We start from the raw sequence: 20,599 nt of genomic DNA, 5'->3' as shown, positions 1-20,599 counted from the left end.
GATTCATCAGGGGAGCAGTCGTTAGGTGAGTCACGCTGTGGACATGCGGATTTAACTGGGATTTCAAGCCCAAGCGACCTGTAATTGCACATTAGCAGAGGGATGCTTAAAGTAATCAGCTGTTCCAGCCACGCCGGCTACGGGGGGGAAGGGAGGAGGGCTGGAGGGGTGTCCTGCACCCAGCCCCTCCTTGGATTACAAGGCAAAAATATAGGCCACACAAACAGCCTGGGGGACACGCTGCGCGGTGGTGGCTTTTCCTTTGAAGGCAGGGTGACACTGCTCTTGCTGAACCCTTGATAGTGGCAAGATAAGGAGGGTAAATACACCGTGGTGGTGGAGAGGGCAATGATCAGCCACCCCGGCCAGTCGGCCCCATGCAGGGCTTCATCCTCATCCATCACCAAAGGGAAACCTCCCGGCCGGGAGGGAGAGGTGGGAATGGCTACGGCACTCGGAAAGAACGACGAGAGCTGTTGGGAGGGGAAACGCGTGTTCTCGCTTGCACGGGAGGGAGAGATAACACATCACACACCGCCCTGCGCCGCCCCGGGCGCCGCTCCAGCCTCATGCTGACTCCAGAGCCACCGTCCCACCCCGAGTCCCTCGTCTCTCCTGGGAATGTCGCTATTTCCCCTTGGCATCACAGTGGGTCGGGGCAGGGGGGTGCAAGGACACCCCGTCCTTGGTTCGTGTCACAGCTCGGTTGTGCAACACCTCGAGGCTGCAGCGAGAAGACAATTGACTTCTTTTCCTCCTTCCTTAAGGAAACGCCTCTGTGACGGTTGTCAATCATTCCCCTGAATACCTCGGGATGCCAGCAGAGGATTTTAATCAAATTTGTCAGAGCCATCACGATTCTGCAAGCTGAAATGGGTGTCCAGGCTCGGGGATCCACCCAGGTGAGGGAGCAGCAGCAGCAGCTCGGCACACAGGGCTCACTCCTTCCAAAAGGAGCAGGGAAGAGCAGGCACAGGGCACACTGGGATTTTAGGGAAAGCTGGAATGCTGTGGAGCAGGCGAGAGGCTCTGCACGAGCTGATCCCTCCTTGTGATGGCTCAGGAGGGAAGGAAACGCCTGAGCTGCACATTCCAGGCTGGATGCAAGAAGTCAGAGGTGGGAGAAGGTGGTTGAGTCAGGGAAATCACAGAGCCAACAGCCAAAAGGTCTGTGGCAACATGTGTTTGGAGCTGAACAGTGCAAATACTGCATGTACAGAGGAAAAAAAAAGCCTTTTAAATACTCCTCCACCTCTGCACACAAAAGGTTCTTCACCCAGAGGGTGGTTGGGCACTGGAACAGGTTTCCCAGGGAAGTGGTCACAGCACCAAGTCTGCCAGAGGTCAGGAAGCGCTTGGAGACAAGGCTGGGGTTGTCCTTGATGATCCATGTGGTTCCCTTCTGACTCAGGGTATTCCATGTTTCCAACACGAGCCGAAATCCTCTTTGGAGCAAAAAAGCCCAAACCAGAACCTCCAGCAGCAGCGCCAGGAGGTGAGATTGGAGGGTTCAGTGACAGAGCATCACACACTTCTCACCATCCACCTTCACCCACCCAAGGCTCAGGACCAGGCAGGGTGGGCTGTCCATCCCCCCCAGGGCTCAGGAGCAGGCAGGGTGGGCTGTGCCATCCCCCCCAAGGCTCAGGAGCAGGCAGGGTGGGCTGTGCCATCCCCCCAGGGCTCAGGAGCAGGCAGGGTGGGCTGTGCCATCCCCCCAGGGCTCAGGAGCAGGCAGGGTGGGCTGTGCCATCCCCCCAGGGCTCAGGAGCAGGCAGGGTGGGCTGTGCCATCCCCCCCAAGGCTCAGGAGCAGGCAGGGTGGGCTGTGCCATCCCCCCAGGGCTCAGGAGCAGGCAGGGTGGGCTGTGCCATCCCCCCCAAGGCTCAGGAGCAGGCAGGGTGGGCTGTGCCATCCTCCGGCAGCTCAGCCCCGTCCCGGGAGCAAACTGCCCTCCCAGAACATCCAATATCAATGGAGCATTTGTCTCGTGCTTGGCACCAGGCTCTGGAGCACAAGGGCCCGTGTGCTGGATCGCCCAAACACAGCTATAAATGGCAAGAGGAGCTGCACAGACAGACTGTTCTCTCATGCTGCAGGAGCTCGAATGGCACAGTTAACACCCGCGCTGCCCGAGCGGCTCCCGAGGAGGAGGAGGAGGAGGAGGAGAAGGGCAGCCGGGGAGAAACACTGGCACACTGCAAGGGGAAAAAAAAAAAAAAAAAAAAAAAAAAGCTAAATAGAGAGATTAAAATAAAGTTTAAATGCCATGCTGGGTCTAGCAACCCGCCTGCACAGAGCTGGTGCCACCCTCGGCACCGGGCCAGCGGATTAAGGATGGCTGGGAGCAGGGAGGCTGGAGCAAGATGCTTCTTGCATTCTGGAGTCAAGACAAATTCCTGCCGTTTCAGTGATTCTGGAGCGCGGCCAGACGTCCTTCCAGGAGAAAAAGCTGCAGATGTGGAAACCCGCATCGCCAGCCCCGGGAGTGATCCTGCTGCTACAACGCCAAGTATTTTTGGATGCGTCTCCAGGCACTGATGGCACAGCAGCCCTTTGCAGAGGTGCTGTGGGCACGTGCTGTACTGTACCACGGGCTGTGGCGTGGGCTCCTCCGCTCCTGACTCTGGTTATCCGAGCTGGGCACTGCCCAGACCACTGGGCTAAATATAGGGAACTATATTTATAGACAGTTACTATAAAGGAGCAGCCACCCCAGCACACGTCTGTCCTCAGAGCAAAGCTCCTGAGCCAAGCATCACTTAGAGCCCAAATCTCACCCACCAGACCCCTCAGGCACACCCTGACTTATCCATCGCCCTCTGCCTCAAAGAGGAAAATAATGACAGACTACAGGCTGTGAGAAAATATATAGGTTTTTTTTTATTTGACAATTAACAAAAGAGGGATCCGAATCTCGGCTGTAAACATTGATAGCTCCTTTCTGATCACAACTAGTACTTTCCACCAACATCCTTTTGTATGGTCTGATCCGCTCCAACAATGCTGAGCCGACTCTGTCAGGGCTTTTGCTGCTCTGCTCAGGGTCACAAATCCAGAGGCAGCTTATTCACCACAGCATCAACAGCAGGACCAACCACCCACACTGAAGACAGCTGATGGACTAAGACACTTTAGAGCTGCTTCCATACACGAGAGACGCTCAGGGAAGGCAGGAGGCCGTGCTGGGTTTGTGCCAGAGAGAGGGAAACATCTCTAAACCCAGCAGGTTTGGAGAGAAACCAGCTCTGCAGAGGCAGAGCCCTACTCGAGCAGGCAACAGGGACTCACACAGTGCCAGCCCAGCGAGAACATCCCAGCCCTGTTGTCAGAGGGAAGCTTTGGCCCCGGACTGTAAAAATTTGGAGATGCAGAGCCAGCAAGTCTGTCCCAAAGAGGGACTGGCACCTCGTCAGCTCCATTGTTGCAGTGGAACCAGAACCGCCTGCAGCTCGACAAGGGGAAGTGAAACTTCATCTTGGGCTGGAGGGCAGCCAGAGCTGGGGGAGCTGGCACCCAGCTGCCAGCCATCCCACGGGAATCTGGCCTGAACATCAGCAGAACTGAGCTTTTTTAGGGAGATAAGCCTTCCAGAGCCTCTCACCCTCCCCTTTTCCGAGAGGAACCACTCTGCAGGTGGGTCAGCTGCACACAGTATCCAAGTCTTAACTACTCAAACCACCTTTTGCTGTTCAAAACCACCAGCAGGGAATGCAGCCGTGGAAAACCAGCAGGGAGAGTCTCCCAGTGCCATTCCCACAGCAGGGACCTCAGATCAGCACCTCGGGCCACCCTCCCCCCTCCAGCAACATGAGGAGAACCAGGAAAAGGGAAGATGCACAACACCAAAGAACAGTGTTATAAATAGAAACCTCCCTCAGCTGTAGGAGCGACCTGCCAACAGCTACACAATTCCTGGGATTTGTAGCTGCTTCGGAGAGAGGGATGGAGCAGCCTGAGGTACAAGGAGCATCTGGGCAGATCCAGAGGCAGGATCTCAGCTCACTCCTTCTGAGGTCTGGTTCTGAGCCTGGTTTTTGGTGGGAGCAGAGTCACCTCATCACCACAACTCCCCCGATTGGACAAGCAAATAAAAATAACCCGGCAGATTTGAATACACTGTATTTATTCGTAACAGATTCTAAAGAATCTAGTGAGTCTATGTCAAGCCCATTGCATGACAAGTGATACAGGTGTAGGAAAAAAAAAAGACATTTAAAACAAAACAAAACAAAAAAAAAATATCAAGTGCCATTCAAGCTACTGGAATCTTCCAATTGCCCCCTCACAAGAGGCAGCACAGTATCACTGCAAGGTCTAGAAAAAGTCAGATTCAACCCATTCACAAGAGTCCCACCACACACACTCTGTATATCAAAAGTGCAATCTCAATGGGAAGTCGCCCTGCCGAGCTGTTGGCTGTAGGGAATCTTTTTGGGCATCTCAGAGGGAAGGAGGGAATCTCAATTTAGTGTCTACGTGTCTGTGGGCAGGAGCAGCCTGGAGAAAACATGCTACATGGCATCTATGTTCATCTGAAGTTTAAAATGAAAGGAAAAAGTACCATCTGCTCCCACAGGCAGCCCTTAAGCCAGTTTTAACTTGCACTGGAAAATCTCAAGCTCCCACCACTGAGGCTCTGGGGAGTTATGGGGCTGCAGCAGAGCAGACACAACAGCCTTGGCCACGAAGGCAGAGGTGTTCTGCAGGGAGGCAGCTAAAAACCTACACTGTTAGTGACACTTCTTCTGCTCTGTCTGGAGAGGGAGCAAAGCTGGAGCAGTTTCAGCTGGGTTAGTTCATGTTAAGCGCAAGAGCCACCCCCCCCTCCCCTTACTCCCAACTCCACATCGCCCCTACCCCAAAAAAGGTACCAATCTGGCTATGAACATTCCAAGGATCTAGTCTTTATTAAGAGCGTTCAATCTGCCCAGCTATTACAGTTTTGTCACAAAAAAACCCCCCAAAACAAAACAAAAAAACCCCCCAAGTTAGTAAAGATACTTGGAGCACCTCAGCCTCGGAGGAAGCACCACTGAAGCCGTGGTGTTCCCGGAGCAGCATCCCTAGGGAATGCCTGCTGCCTGCCCGCCTCTCCCTCCGTGCATAGTTAAATCTGAGATGCTCCACGGGCACAGCAATCCAGGCACCTCCATGAAAAAACTTTTGTGCTCCAGACACCCAGCAACTTCAAAGCCACGTTGGACTGAGAGAGCCAAACCCTCACAACACAAGAGGGTCTGTTTAGAAGACTTTTTTTTCCTCTTTTTTTTTTTTTTCCTTTCCTAAGGCCAACTAACTTCACCCCCCCCCCCCCAGCTCCATTTCTAGCTAGAGAATGAATTTCAAATGCTGATGGAACAGGCTGCTTTGGAAGATAGGACCTGCCCAAGGGAAGATCTCCAGACTGGAAGAGCTCAGCCCATCTCCTTGGAGGACACAGGCTCAAATAACTGACTAGTGAACTGAGTGGTTTGTGCTTCAAAAGGACAAGCCTCATCTTTCTTGATAACCCAGCTGGCCTCTGGCTTTGTGCATTAAAACCACACTGCATGCCAAAAGAAAAAACCCCAAAAAACCAATAAAAAAAAACCTAGGAAGAGCAGCATTTCAAATTCCCCTAGAAAATACAGGATTAGGTCCAGCAGCCTGGGGCAGGCTCCTGGACAGATCATCTGCCTCATCATCTAGGAACACAACCATATTTTGGCACTGCAGACTTGGGAGCTTGAAGAAATTCATATGCAGGTCCCTGCTGCCTTTTTTTCCAGAAAGCTCTGCACAGCATTTTCCACCATGCACTCCCCCCCTTCCCCAGTGTTCCCCGTTTCAGGCATTTACACGTAGCCATTCCAATACCTCCCTGGTTTATGCAGCCCCACTTTGACAGCTCTTTGCTCCAGCTGGTCCTTCACAGGCAGCAAGTCATGCCAAAAAAAAAAACAAACAAACAAACACAACCTCAGCGACACGGAACCTCAGCCAGGTTACTAGAAATGATCTTACGACCCTCCCCACCCCACAACAGAAACATTTTCCTCTTCAGACAATCCCCACTCAAGCTCTTGGGACATCAGCCCCTGCAAAAATAATAAAGGTTTACAGTACAGTTGTGTTTATATTGTTACAGGCACTTAAACAGGATTCTTTGGTCCTTCAAAGGAATTTAGCCACTCGGGCTTCTGTTGGCAGAAACCACAAGTTTGCACACCCATAACACCTCCTGCACTAAAAAAAAAAAAAAAAAACAAAAAAAAAAACCAACAAAAAACAAAACACAACACAATTCAGATCCATTTCAGGGCAGTGCAGCTCTACCTTAGCGTAATTCTACAGTCTCCCCTCACACACCCCCACCCACCCCACTGCCTTCCAGAATTCCATGAGCGAGTCTTCCCATAAACGTCCGAGTCATCTCATTTCTATAACACTGCACTTCCCATCACAGTGTACAGCAGACAGGTCTTGTTCCAACAACCCCAAGGAACAAGACACTCAAGCAGGAGTCCAGGAAGTTTCCTTTTGTTGCAGTTCTAGGAAGGTTGGTTGGGGTTCTTTTGTGGTTTTTTTGGGTTTTTTTACCCCCCCCCATCCCACCCTCCCGACCCGCCAAGGCAAGGAAATACCTTGGAGGACAGACCCTGACGTTTGTCCTGGCTCAGTTACAGGGAAGCCACGTTGGGTAGGACTGATTGCAAGGCAGGAAGGGCTGCACGTGGGTGACATAGTAGTTGAAGTTTATTTCACTGACATAAGGGGCTGGCTGGTAGTAGCAGGTAACGTTTGTGACGGTGGGGATGATGTTCTGCTCAGCCAGGACCCTCACAGCCAGCATGGCAATGAGGTTCAGGGTCTGCCTCCTCTCGTGTCCCATGAGGCAGACTGTGCTCTCATTGACCACCCTGTGGAGGGTCATTAAATAGTCATATCTGTTGCTCTCCATCCCAACAAAGTGGCTCTGGAGGTAACATTCCAGCTTCCTCAGCTGCTCACCGATGTCAGAGAAGTCTATGAAAAACCTGGAGCACATGTACCTCTGTAGTGCCTTCATATCCACTTCCGATTTGGGCTTAAACCCCCTCACCAGGAGGTTGCAGTACTTCAGGAGCCCCCCGCCTCGGATCTCCTCCGGGTTCCTGGTGGCGATGACCCTGTTCCGCAGGTGGTCCATGGCCTCCTCAAAGTCCCCGTACATGCTCTCCCCGGTGACCGTGGGGTGGAAGTTCTCAGCCATGGGGTTCTCCGAGCACTCCCCGAACAGCAGCAGCGAGTCCAGGATGATCTGGAAGGAGTCCACGCTGAACTCGAACTGCCGCCGGAGAGAGTCCACGAATTTGAGCTCCACGTTCTTCCCGCTGTTGTTGGAGAGCGAGATGAGGCTCCAGCGGTCGGTCTCGTTGCACACCTTCACCAGCTTCTGCACGTAGGCCTCCTTCAGAGTCATGGGGGTGATCTTGTCCTTGTTGACGCCTTCGGGGAGGAAGTCAAGCAGGCAATCCATGACCACGTCTTTGACGAGCTGGAAAACATCTTCTGTCTTCAGGTCCACGCCGAAAATGAGGTCCAGGTCTTTGTACCCCAAGCCACTGTCTTGATGCAGAACGTGACTGGCTGCTGAGCCATTCAACCTGACGTTATGGACTGTGATTCCTTTCTTCTCCAGGCGGCTACGGACAACCTGAGACATAAAGAGAACCAGTGAGAGGCAAGCAGGAATTTTTGGAGCAGCCTGGTGACAGCAGGATCCACTCCCTGGGCTTATATGGGTCACTCCAGTGCAAGACAGTGAAATAAAAAGCTAATCCATTAGAAATAGGTCACTTTGGAAAGCATCCCGAGTCCTGCCAGCAGCTAGGGGTGGCTCTCCTTTACTTATTCCCTGGCATTAGAGGGATCTGACTGCACATGATGAGCTGTTCTGCTTCCAGTGCAGTGTCTGCTCTCCCCTGCCTTCCCCACGCTGAAGGGGAGAGGTTCCCTGACCCCATTTTTTGGGGTGGTCCCTGCCCCCTTCATCCCCTCACAGTTCCAGCCAGCAAGCCAAGACCAGCCGACCCCAAAGTGACCCCAAACAGGGAGGCAGCAGCACAGTCTGCAGCAGTCCCAGTGGATTTAATCAGGGTGGCTCGCTCCTTTTAGCCATCCCCTTCGGCCTGTCAAGATTCATTAAAGGCAAATCAAGATGCCAGAACTGCTCAAAAGCCCCAGCCAGGCGTATGCAAGTTCATGTCCCAACTAGTAAGTGTATCCTAACAATTTCCAGTGTGTCAGAGCTTCGTGCTGAGCTTGGCATGCTATCAAGCACAAGAGGCAGCTTTCATCTTACGGGTGTTACTCCGGTGATTTTAATGCTGCCTGCTCAGTCCTGGCACACCCACCAGTCCCTCCAAAGCTTTGTTCATTTAGAGGGAAGCTGAATCACCTGCCTGATTACTTAACAAGCAGGAGGCTAAAATAACCCCCAAGACCATAAAATAAACTCCCTGGACACCAGCTTATAATTTGAGTTTAACTCAGCTCAAAGATCCCAGGAAGATTAAGTCCGCATCTTCCACCAGAAGCTCTTCCCACCTCTCATCCTGCTTTCATGTTCCTCTCCAGCAATTACCCATTTTCCTGGGACTCCCAGCTAACCAGCCTGAAGCAAAGCTATGGCTTGAAAGAGCCAAAGCTTGGGACAAATTGTATCACCAAGAGCCAGTCCAACCAGGCCCTTCAGCAGCTCTGCGAGGCTGCCCTAGTTTGAGAGGCCCCACAAATTCTGATTTTCGGCCTCCCAGAATCCGAATTTTAATTCAAAACTTTATCAGAAGGGGCAAACCCTCTTGCTGGTTGAGCAGACAGTGCTGGGGGAGATCAGAGTGCTGCAGCTCCAGCCTCAGCAGCCGTAAAGCTGCCCCTCCACGAGTTTTGTTTAGAAAGAAGAACACACAAAAAGTGAAGAACTGCAGCGTGAAACCCTCATCGTGTCACAGACCCCTTGGTGACCCAACTAAGGGCCGCCAGCAAGTTCTGCTGCCTCTGCAAAAAAAAAAAAAAAAAAAAAAAAAATCTCAGAACAACCCCACGGATGTTTTTGCACTTAGAGGTTGTTCAGGCTCACGATGCAGCTTCCCTGCTGGTGTTTCCCCTTTCTCCCTGACACGAGCCATCCCTGCTCAGGCTAGAAACATGCCTGGGCTCCTTGCCAAGCCCGTGGTGACAGTCACATGTCAGGCAACAGTTAACCAGGGAGCTATTCACCATCAGAAGTCTCAGGTCCCCACCAGCACATCCAATCCAGCCAGTGAAAGAAGTTGTTTTCCAAGGCAGATAGTTTGGAAAAAAAAAAAATAAAAAATTAAGTTTACTCCTGGAAGAGACACAGGGTTAATCCCCCAAATTGAACAAACATCGTGCAGGGGAGCTCCTGGTCTGCATCTGCTGCCAACTGGAGTCACTCACCCGGGGCACGGCTCCAGCACTACTCGTGGAGTTAAGAGTTTTGTGCTATTAGGCTTAGAGAGACAAGACATAGGTCACAAAAGTGTTAGATGCGGAGCCAGGCCCAGTGCTTGGAGAAGATCTCATTCCAGATTAATTTCCTAACCCCAGAGAACATCTGCTTAACCCCTTTCCGAGCAAAGCTCAGGACCTGCAGTGTTTCAGACCCATAAGCTCCAGGTTTACTTGAGTTCCCCAGGTCTGTCCGTGTGAGATGTACTCAGAAAACAGGGGAAAAATCCAACTGCTCAAGTCAGCTTTGTCCCAAATCACCCCAGAAAGCTCCAACCTGCAGAGCACCTTGCCATTCCCTGAGAGCTTCCACCTGGGAGCTCAGCTCCCCAGCTGCAGGCAGTGGGTTCAGGGATGCATTTTTTCCCCCAGAGGGTTGGATATTTCTAGGGTTAGGCAGCTGCTGACCTGCTTCCCAAAACAGCAGCTCACCTTCCGTGTGGTTGGGATAATTGACTCTGACAGCCAGGCAGGAGCAAATCCTGCTGCGTCCTGACCTGCCGCTTCCCACCTCCCACAACAACAACAACAGGATAAATAACTGCCTTTTGGGTTACTTGTTCCAGCTTAGTCAGCCCTAAACACAGGGTCTGCCGGCACAATTACAGCCCTCAGTTATTCCATGTTTGAAGTTGCTACTGGCAACATCCTTTTCGGCAGCTCCGACACCGAATCGCCGCAGTTTTTGTGGAACCAGAGAGGAATAACTGGTGGAACATTTGATGCTGCACAGTGCCGTGGTCTTGCCCGAGCCAAGGGCAGCGTCCTGCCTGCAAATCTCATCTGTCATTCAGCTTCGAGACCGAGCAGCCAAAATTTAGCGCTTCTGCCCCCGACAGATGCGGCAGGAACTCGAGGAATTTAAAACCGGCCGAGCCTTTCAAATGTCACCCTCCCATCTTCCAGGCTTAACTCGAACTATTTCTCAAGCAGCTGAGGCTCCGAAATCCCGGCGATTAGGTTATTGTGAAAGCCAGTTGGGTTTTAGCACCGTGAATAGGCTTTTTAATTAGAAGCCAACATGCCCGATTTTACATTTGATGAGTCATTACTGAGGAATGAAGTCGCCTCCCAAACATGAATATGCATCAGCTCATTCGAACTACATTGTTAGTTTAATATTAAACACGGTTATTACTTGATAGTTAAACTAACAGGAGCTCGTGAAGTCTCGGGCAGGCTCTGGAGGATACATCAGTGTCCCGAGAAATCAAAGGACACGGACATTTGATCCGGCATTTGAATTAATAAATGCCTCTTCCAACACAAGCCCAACATGTCCACCAGCACGAAGCCATTTCGTGGAAGCAGCTCCAAAAAAAAAAAAAAAAAAAAAGCCGCTTTTGCCTTGGCCACACACATTTCACAGCTCTTAGGGCGTCAAATTAACTCGAAAAGAGGAGGAACAACACAAGATGGGAGGAAGCTGAGCGGGATCTGTGGCACAAGCCGCAGCAGCTCCAGCGATGGGGCAGGATTTTAAAGGCATGCGAGTTTTCCAGGAGGGTCCTTCCAGCTTTAGACATCGCTGCAGTGCAATGAATTCCTGCCAGCCCCACCGAGACCCTCAGGATTGGGAAGTGGGGCCAGTTGAGTGCACAGCACCCCCCCGGATGATGGGGGCCAGTCCTCCCATGCAGCTTTTAACCCCTGTGGAGCATCCAGGCCAGGCTGGACAGAGCTTGGAGCAACCCGGTCTAGTGGAAGGTGTTGGAATAGGGGTAGGGGCTTGGAATGAGATGGTCTTCCCGAATCCCAGGCGCGCCAGAGGCCAAGCAGCGTCTTGACAACGCTCTGAGACACAGGGTGGGATTTCTGGGGTTTGTGCCGCGCAGAGCCAGGGGCTGGGATGGATGATCCTTGCGGGTCCCTTCCAGCGGAGAGTATTCACGGTATTTAAGGTACTTTGCAACCCAAAGCGTTCCTACGATCCCCGCGCCAGGAGCTCTGCCCTGGGCCCGGCGGGGGGAGGCCGAGGGTGCCCGGGCGGGTTGGCTCGGGGCCCGACGGGGACGATTAATGTCGCCTCAGCACTTTTTATTTTCTCCCTGACCCCCGCTGGAACGGGGCAGAGTCCAACGGGGCGACAGCGAGCGGCCCGTGATCCCCCCCCCCCCACACACACCCCATAACCCACCCGAACAGCCCCTCCGGCCCCTCGGCGCTCACCTGGACGATGGTGCGGGGCCGCACGGACAGCGTGGGGAAGTTGCCCCGGCCGTGGATGGGCACAGCCTCCCCCAGGATCTGGTCCAGCCGCTGCACCTGCTCCCACGTCAGGACGCTGAAGCGGCTCCCGCGCTCCTCCGAACCGCCCGGGGCGGCCCCCGCCGGCACCGCCGCCACCTCCAGCATCTCTCACCGACCGCCCTCCCCCCCCGAAGAAAAAAGAAACGAACCGCCGCCCGAAAAAACACGAGCCGCTCGCCCGGAAACAGCCCGGAAACCGGCCGGAAGTGGCGGGCGGCGAGGGGAAACGGGGGGAAGATTTAAAATGAGGGGGAAAAGGTAAAAAGGAATCCCCCGAGAGGCGCCGGCGAGGGGGTGGGCGCGCGGGGCGCGGCGGGAGGCGCGGTCGGTGCCCGCAGGGACTCGCAGCGAACCGGCCCGTCCGCCCCCCGCCCGCCACCGGCTCCGCCGAGCGCTGCGCCCGCCCGCCCCCCCCGCCGCGCCTTATATAGCCCCCGCCCGCGCCCCATTGGCCCGGCCCACCGCCAATCGCGGCCCGAGCGCGGGCACGGGGGGAGGAGAGCGGCCGGGCCCGGAGCCAATTGGAGGAGAGGGGAGGGGGAAAGGGGAGGGGCGATGGAGGGGGCGGGGCGAAGGGGGTGGAGCTCCGCCCCTCCGGCGCGCGGGAATCCCGGCGGCGATTGGTCGGGACGGGGCGCGCGCTGAAGGGACACCCCACTGATGGGCTTTGATACCCCATTGATGGGCTTTGATACCCCACTGACGGGCTTTGATACCCCACTGATGGGCTTTGATACCCCATTGATGGGCTTTGATACCCCACTGACGGGCTTTGATACCCCACTAATGGGCTTTGATACCCCATTGATGGGCTTTGATACCCCACTGATGGGCTTTGATACCCCACTGATGGGCTTTGATACCCCACTGATGGCCTTTCTTACTCCACTGATGGGCTTTGATACCCCACTGATGGGCTTTGATACCCCATTGATGAGCTTTGATACCCCACTGATGGGCTTTGATACCCCACTGATGGGCTTTGATACCCCACTGATGGCCTTTGATACCCCACTGATGGGCTTTGATACCCCACTGATGGCCTTTCTTACTCCACTGATGCCTCTTTGATGCGTATTTGATTCCCTTTGATACCCTTTGATTCCAGTTCATGCCCATTGATGCCCCGTTGATGTCTCACTGATGCCCCTTTGATGTCCCTTTTATGCCCCTTTGATGTTCTTTGCTGTCCATTGCTCTTCATTGATGCCCATTGATGCCGCAATGATGCCCAGCAGTCTGGTAGCCCATTGATTCCCCATGGACTGATGCCCCATTGATGCCCCATGATCTGATGCCCCACTGATGCCCCACTGCTGTCCATGCCCTAGTACCCTGCTGATGCCTCATGATCTGACACTCCATTAATACCCTGTGCCCTGGTGCCCCATTGATGCCCAGTGATGTGATGCCTCATTACTGCCATTGATGCCCCTCTGATGCCCTCTGATGTCCCATTGATGCCCCATCCTCTGGTACCCCATTGATTCTCCATGGACTGATGCCCTACAACCCACTGCCCCCAACTCCCCCAGGCCAGCAGTGTCCCCAGGGAGCTCTGGCACCCAGGAGACACAGGGTCACACCGTGGGGTGACACCCCAGGGTGACAGAGCTCTCCCAGCCCCGGGAGCTCAACCCCAGCCCCTAAATCCAATCGCGTGGCCTCACTGCCAGCCAAGCCACCGCCTCCTCCCGGGGCCAGATGTGTCCCCAGCCTCTGGCAGCCCATTTCCTTTCATCCCAACAATTCCTATCCCTTTAAAGAGCTCATTTCTCCGCAACATCTCCCCCTGCAGACATTCCCAGCAGGCGCCTCCCCGCCGAGCTGGTGCCCGATGCCCCGCGGACCCGTGGATGGATGGGCACGACTCCAGGCTCTGCATCTGCAGCTGCTGCTCCCTTTCCCCAGTTCCTGCTTGGAGCTGGGATCCATTCTTAAAAGCTACAAACCCCGTTGGAAGATGAGTCCAATTTTATTTTTACACCCTCACAGGGTTTTATTGTGAGAGCTCCCCTGAAAACCCCCACCTGCCCACCCCGGGGCTTTGCAGAGCTCTTCCAAGCTGCAAAGTCTGTCAATGAAGCCAAGGTCTCTCCCATATCCCAGGGGTTTGCTGCTGGAAGCTGGAGTTGGCAGTGGAAAGAGCAACTGAGTGCTGAGGGATCAGGGAGGAAATGGGGTGTTTAGGAGCATCCACAGCTGAGGCTGAAGGGGAAAGGGGGCACCGGGTGTCCCAAGCACTGTCACCTCCAAAATCCTCCCCATTCCCCGATGGGGAGTCTCAGCAGTCTCCACGGGGGCTGGAGTCCCCTCTGCTGGGGTCCCCATAGGGAATGGAGTCCCCTCTGCCGAGGTCCCCACTTGGGGATTCTCCTCATGCTGAGGTGTTTTGCTCTCTGGCTTCCGCCTGTGTCATCCCATGACTCCACCGGGCATCTCCATCGGGATTAAAAGCTGCTCCTGGTTACTCCCCACGAGTCTCTGAACCAGGGCACAGGAGGAGGGGAGCCCTGCTGGAAAGCGATTTTTACAAGTAACTTGATAAAACCAGGCAGCTGCCTCCAATTGCAAAACCCCTTTGATGCTGTCAGCAGCAAAGCTGGATCGGGAAGGGTTTCCCAAGGTTGTGAGAAGGGTCAAATAGCGTTAGGGGTCAGGGTCCATCCAGGTGGGGGGATCCAGCAGGAGGAAGGGCTGACTTGGGGCTGAGCACCCCTCGGGTTTGGGGGACCCCACGGGCCACACCACCTCTGGGTGGTGGGGCAGGATGTGCCATGGAGCTGATGGGATGGACAGGGCACTGCAGGTCCCTGGGGGACGAGCCGGTGGCCTGGCAATGAGCTGGGACATCCACGGGCCGGGAGGGACAGGCTGCTGCCAGCTCCGGAGAAAACATCGGCCCATTAAAAAGAGCTGACGCGCTCCGGCCGGACTGGCTGAGCTGCTCGTTAACATCCATCACCAAACGATTATCCCAGAGAGCCGCCGGCAGCGAACCCAGCGCTGGGAATGGCACCCAGGCCGTTTCCTTCCAGCTCAGCAAGAGCCAGCCCGGGCTTTATTCGTTTGTTTTGTTGGCAATTAAGGAATAATCATCGTCTCGGGGTGAAACGCGGGCGGATCCTGCCTCCCGGGTGGTGGCACGAGGGTGGCAAAGCCCCTTTGGGGATGTGAGGGTGGGACAGGGGCTGTGCAGGAAGACGGGGGCTCGGGGTGCCACGGTCCCATTCGTCCCACGGATTTGGGGTCGGCAGCATCCCGGTTCTGCCCAGGGGACACCGGGAAATCATCTGGGGTGGAGCCGGAACGTACCCCGGCGTGTGCACGGGGAGGAGCAGGGGTCTTCCTGAATTCCAAGCATTTCCAGGGGTAAAGGAGAGGGGCAGAGGCTGCCAGGAGGGTACATCCCCACCTGAGCTGAGCCCCGCGGGGCGTTGGGAACCTTTGGCAGCCCCGTGTGGCGTGGCGGGCTGGTCAGTGGGGGAACCGTGGGGAAAAGGGCTGGAAGCGCCGGGGGAGCGGGGCAGGGGGTGAAAGCCCAGCCTGGAGGTGAAGAGACCTCAGGGACGCCCTGAGCCGCGTGGGACCGGCTCCGTCCCACTCGGCATTACGCAGGGTGTGTGCCAACTCCCTGAGCACGCAGGAGGGACCAAGCCCTTCTTCCCGGAGCCACCAACGTCACCCGGTGTCGCCCCGGGGGAGCAGCAGTGCTCCGTGTCGGGGTGGGGGCATTCCTCCTGCCCCACTCCCACGGCAGCCGCCCCGGCACCGCTCACGTCAGCCGTGTCCCGGGCTGTCCCCGTGAACACGCGGGCTGTCCCCAAGCCCACGGCAGCTCTCACCGGGCACGCACGGGCTGTCCTGTGCAGGGCTGCCCCGTGCACACGCACGGCTGTCCCCGTGGACACACAGCTGTCCCCGCGGCGGCACAAACTCTCCCCACGCAGACATGAGCTGTCCCCGCACACACAGACTGTCCCCATGCACGCACGCAGCTGTCTCCACGCAGACATGAGCTGTCCCCGTGCACACAGCTGTCCCCACGCTGATGCCAGCTGTCCCCAGACAGACACCAGCCGTCCCTATGCATTTCCCTGCCATCCCCATGCACGCACTTGCCACCATCTCCACACAAACGCCCGCTGTCCCGTGCACACCTGCCGCTGTCCCCACACACTTGTCACCGTCCCCACGCCCACACTGCCATCCCCACTCACGCCAGGCTCCACGTGCCTGCTGTGGGTTTAGGAGGTGGAACCCTCCTCTGTGGCCGTGTCCAGCCCCTCCCTGGGCAAACACAGCTCCTGGACACCTCCCAGTTCACACTCGGGTTCACTGTCCAGCTCCTCTCGCTCCCACACAGCCCATCCCAGAGGTGCCACTGCTGCTCGCTGTCCCCAGACCCTCACTGATGGGGAACCCTTGTCCCTGGGGCTGTGCCACCAGCTGCTGTGGTGGCCCTGAGTGGCCACAGTTGCCCAGAGAGGTGGTTTTCCCGTGCTGGCCATGGCAGGGTTGGATTTGGCACAGGTGCACAGTGAGCACTTGTGTTCGCTGCATGGCATGAGGGGTGTCACTCTGCTGTCACTCTCTGCTCTCAGCCCGGGGTCCCCGTGTCACCATCCAGGACCCCCAGACTCGGCCCCATCCCCGGCTGCCTCCTGAAATGGATGATGAGTGATGCCTCCGGGATGCCCTTGCCCTGGAGAGGGGCCACCAGGGAGGCCCCGAGATGAAAGGGAGCGCAGGGTGTTATTACTGCAGGTGACACAGAGCTGGGGAATGGCTCCTGTCACCTCCCCTGGCTGCTGCAAAATGCTGCCCGGGGAGTGTGGGGGGGACATGGCACCCCTGGGGCTCAGGGCCAAGGACACAGCACCGACATGGAGCACCCACCCAGAGTGGGCAGGGACTGAGATGCCCTCTTGCAGCTTCCCTGGGGTGTCACCAGCTGGGGAGGTCCCCGTCCCCTGGCAGCATGAACAGTGACCTGTGTGTCCCCAGGCTCAGTGGCTTCCCGGTGACATCATGTGCTGTTTTTCTTGGCATGACTTGTGCCTTTAAAGCCGTGGCAGGGGATGACCCATCTCAGTGCCACTAATTTGAGCCTGGCAGAGAGCGCAGCCGCTCCCTTCGCTTTGGGTTCTTGGGCCCCGGGTGACACCTGAGCGCGGCTGAGGGTGGTGGCAGCTCCAGGACACCTTGTCCCATCACCGTGCTGGCCTCTCCTCCTGGGAAAGTTGGGGAGCCAGCCAGGAGCTCTGCCTTATTGGGCTGCTCAGCCTGGAGCCAGTGATTTGAGGAGTGATTTCATGGCCTTTCCCAAGTCCCCTCAGTCCTCGCTGAGGCTGTGGGAATGGTCGCTCTCCTCCTGCCACCCACTGCCCCTCAGGCTTCATGTCAGACCACAGAGGGAAACTGAGGCACAGGAGAGCCCATCTCCTGGCTGAAGCAGTTTCCTGCAGCTCTTTAACCCCCATGGATGGGGGTTATGGGGAAGGATAAACACCCCACCACCTGCATGTGTGTGACAAGGTCGTCCCGCTCAGGAACTCCCTGTTCAGGAAGAACTTGATGTGTCCTTGGTGCCACCACCCTGGCCCAAATACACTTTGGGAGGGAAAAGGGGGATACAGGGCTGGAGGGAGCCGTATATAGGGAAAAGGCATCGTCACCAGGACTGTGGATAGGGCTGGGGGGACACACCAGGGCCCATCCACCCCTGGCTTCGGCACTTCGTGTGCTTTGGCAGTTGCTCAGCGGTGACAGCCCATCCCTCGGGGGGGGAATCATTAGTCCTCCCTCATTAAAAAAAGTTACTCACCCTTTAAGACAGAAACAAGAATATCCTGGAAATGCCTGGGTTTGGGGAGCTCTCACATTAAAGCAATGACTGAAGCCAAGAGGACGGCTGCACGTGACGCTCGCTGGCACGTGGGCAGGTGAGATTCCCGGGCACTGCCCGGGGCTGCCGTGCTCCTGCTGCTCCCTCCGTGCCCTGGGCTGTATCCAGCACCTCTAGTTCTCCTACCCCTTGAGCTGGGATGGCAAAACCGCTGCTTTCCTCCAGCGAGGACAGAGCTATGGACTGGCTGTGCCTGTTCCTGCCAAACCCTCCCACTTTGGCACTGCTGCCCCCGGGGATGAGCCACCCTGACCCTTGTGTGGGGTGCAAGGATGGCACTCACCAAACTGGCACCTCCATGGGGCATATGTCATTGCCCACCCCATGGCATCACCTGCCCCATGGCATTGCCCATCCCATGGGCCCAACAGCATCACCCTCCTCATGGGCCCCATGGCATTGTCTGTCCCCTGTCATTGCCTGCCCCATGGGCCCCATAGCATCGACCAGCTCATGGGCCCCCTGGCCTTGCCCACCCCATGGGCCCCATAGCATCACCTGCCCCACGGCATCCCCTGTCCCACATCCCTGGCCACCTCATCCCGCCCAGGCCCCCCTCGGCAAGGAGGGAACCCCTGGGGCAGGGTGACCTGGCCAAATCCCAGCCCGGGGCCACGGGAGACCCTGGGGTTCAGGTATTTTAAGCAGGTGAGCAAGGCCGGCGCTGACGCGCTGCTGGAGGGCGGGGGCTGAGTCACGGCCGCCTGGTGGCTCAGGGCTTTAATTTGCAGCCATGAAACACATTCCCATTGCAGCTGCCCCAGGGCGAGGGGCTCCGGCTGCCCCGGGCTCTGGGAGGGGTCTTGGTGGGAAGGGAGGAGAAGGTGCAAGCCCTGCTGGAGCTGGGGAGGTGGATCCTGGGGGATTTTTGGTTGCCCTAACCCAGGCAACCCAGGCAGCCTTGAGCCTCTTCCCTCTCTGCAAATGCTCCTCTCTGAGGGCTCAGCTCCAACTCCTGGGGAAATCCAGGAAAAAAATCACAGGGCTCAGATGTCCCCGAGTGCCCTTCCCTAGGGATGGAACCTTTGGCCCCCCCAAAAACCCTGCTGCAGTGCCAGGACAAGGCAGCTGCTGCCCCTTCTTGCCTGGGGACAACATCCCGAGCTCGGGGTAGGCAGAGCTGTGCTGGGACACCCAGCTGGCACCCCAGGGCTGTGCCAGGGTGATCCATCCTCCTCCAAAAGCACCTTCATCCCATTAGACCACCAGCCCTTTCCCTCCCAACACACCCTTACATCGGTGTGGCTCTGGGAGGGATGTGGGAGCCCAGGCTCTGTCGAGCCTCCATCTTTGCCAAAACTGGGAATGGCTTAAAAAGCCCCCCCTGGGATGAGGTTCCAGTTCTCCCCAGGCCACAGCAGGAGGGCGAGGGGCAAACCCTCCATCCCAGCGCTGGGGATGAAGCCTCACACCCACCTTGTTCCTCTGGGGCAGCCGGGACCGTGTGGCAGAGGGTAGGAGCCCGAACAGCTGGAAAATACCCCCACTAAAAATTAACATTAATTTATTAGAATATTTATGATAAAAACCAAGAATCTCTCTTTACATGTGGGTTTGGTTTTTTTCTTTTTTTTTTTTTTTCCTCTTTTTTTTTTTTCCTTTTTATACAAGAGAATTTCCATTGCTTTTTGTTGTTGGTTTGTTTTTTTTTTTTCCCCTCCTGGAGGCAGAGCAGGGCAGCAGGCAGGCGCAGGCAGCGACGTGGGTGCTCACCCCGGCACACACTGGACTCCCAGGGGTCCCAGCGGGATGTGGAGCGGGGTGGGCACGGGGGGCAGGTGCCCACCAAGGCAGCGGGGCAGAGGCGACGCGTGGCAAGGCACGGCACGGGGAGGGGGGAAGCGGCTGGGGGGCTCCCCAGGGAGGGGAGGCACATGGCATCCACGTGGTGGGAGCTGGGTGGCACGTGGGGGACGAGGTGATGTGCTCAGACAGGATGCAGGACACCCCTGGGCCCGGGGAGGGCTGTAAATCACCAAAACACTCGGTGATCCCTCCAGCCAAGCTCTGGGGGAAAGACGGGTCCTTCCAAACCCAGGACCCCTGGCACCCCCTGACATCACCCTCCTGCCAACTTCCCCACTCCAACGTGTCCCCATGCTGTTCCTCAGCTCTCCCCCAGCTCCTCTTGGTTGCGGGAGAGATAAATAATCCCCCCCAAGTAGGAGATGCTCCCCTGGCACACCCCAGACCCCGTCTTTGGTTAAGGAGCAGCCGCTGCCGCGCTGGCACAGGGCGAGGGGCCAAGGCTGGTGGAGAGTCCCCATGGGGACAGGTGACAGTGGTTCCAGGAGGGATGGAGAGGCTGCTCAAAGAAAGGGGATCCTGGCTCCCCCCTTGCATGGCTCTAAGATATTTATTTGACAAGACCTGGCATGAAATGTGGGGCCAGGGGGGAGAATCCTGGGCACAGCTGGCCCTGGGGGGAAGTGGCCAGGGCAGGGAGCAGAGGTACCATCCCAAGGTCCCTGGGAGGGTCCTGGGGGGAGTGTGTGTGTGCCAGCCCCACACAGAGCCTGGCTCCTGTTGTCCCATCCCTCTGCTCCAGAGCAAGGCAAGGGGGCAGATAAAGCACAACTGGGGAGAGGGGAAGCTGTGCCATGGGGGAGCTGTTATGGACACCCCCGGTCAGAGCCCCCTGTGCCGGCCGCAGCCCCCCCAGGGAGCCACTCGCAGGTCCTGAGTGGGTGGGCACCTCTAGGAGAGCCCCGTGGGGGCTGTGAGGCACCTGCAAATCCCAGTAAATCGTCCGTCACCCCCAGGCCACGGCACCCGAGGAGCCCGGGTCATCCCGGGGCTCCTTCCCTGCTCATCGGGGCCGGCCCAGGGCAGAGCTGTCCTGGCAATTCCCAGTCCATCCAGGACAGTCTCCCCTTCCCAAACCTGGTGTGTAGTGACAGGAAACCAAAAAAGGAGAGCAAAGAACGAACGAATGAAGAGAGAGAG

The 20,599-nt window shown here is 56.6% G+C and overlaps 1 protein-coding gene across 1 annotated transcript; it reads right to left on the bottom strand.

Moving 5' to 3' along the window:
- Window positions 1-4,109: 4,109 nt before the first annotated feature.
- Window positions 4,110-12,066, bottom strand: TENT5B (terminal nucleotidyltransferase 5B). The gene is made up of 2 exons (XM_032710120.1): window positions 11,665-12,066; window positions 4,110-7,678 (listed from the first exon to the last, which is right to left on the bottom strand). Exons 1-2 carry the CDS (start codon window positions 11,848-11,850, stop codon window positions 6,659-6,661), a joined length of 1,206 nt encoding a protein of 401 aa, XP_032566011.1. The 5' UTR covers window positions 11,851-12,066; the 3' UTR covers window positions 4,110-6,658.
- Between the last annotated feature and the right edge of the window lie 8,533 nt (window positions 12,067-20,599).

Source organism: Chiroxiphia lanceolata, chromosome 24 (genome assembly GCF_009829145.1).
Source record: "Chiroxiphia lanceolata isolate bChiLan1 chromosome 24, bChiLan1.pri, whole genome shotgun sequence".
NCBI lineage: Eukaryota > Metazoa > Chordata > Aves > Passeriformes > Pipridae > Chiroxiphia > Chiroxiphia lanceolata.
The sequence above is the reverse complement of the archived record's forward strand: the minus strand, read 5'-3'. Positions and strand labels throughout refer to the sequence as shown.

What these genes read in the sequence shown, in the direction of transcription:
- TENT5B (XM_032710120.1), bottom strand. Translation starts at nt 11,850, where the DNA reads ATGCTGGAGGTGGCGGCGGTGCCGGCGGGGGCCGCCCCGGGCGGTTCG. An exon ending in GGCCCCGCACCATCGTCCAG is followed by an intron (nt 7,679 to 11,664) that starts GTGAGCGCCGAG and finishes TTTATGTCTCAG; the next exon opens with GTTGTCCGTAGCCGCCTGGA.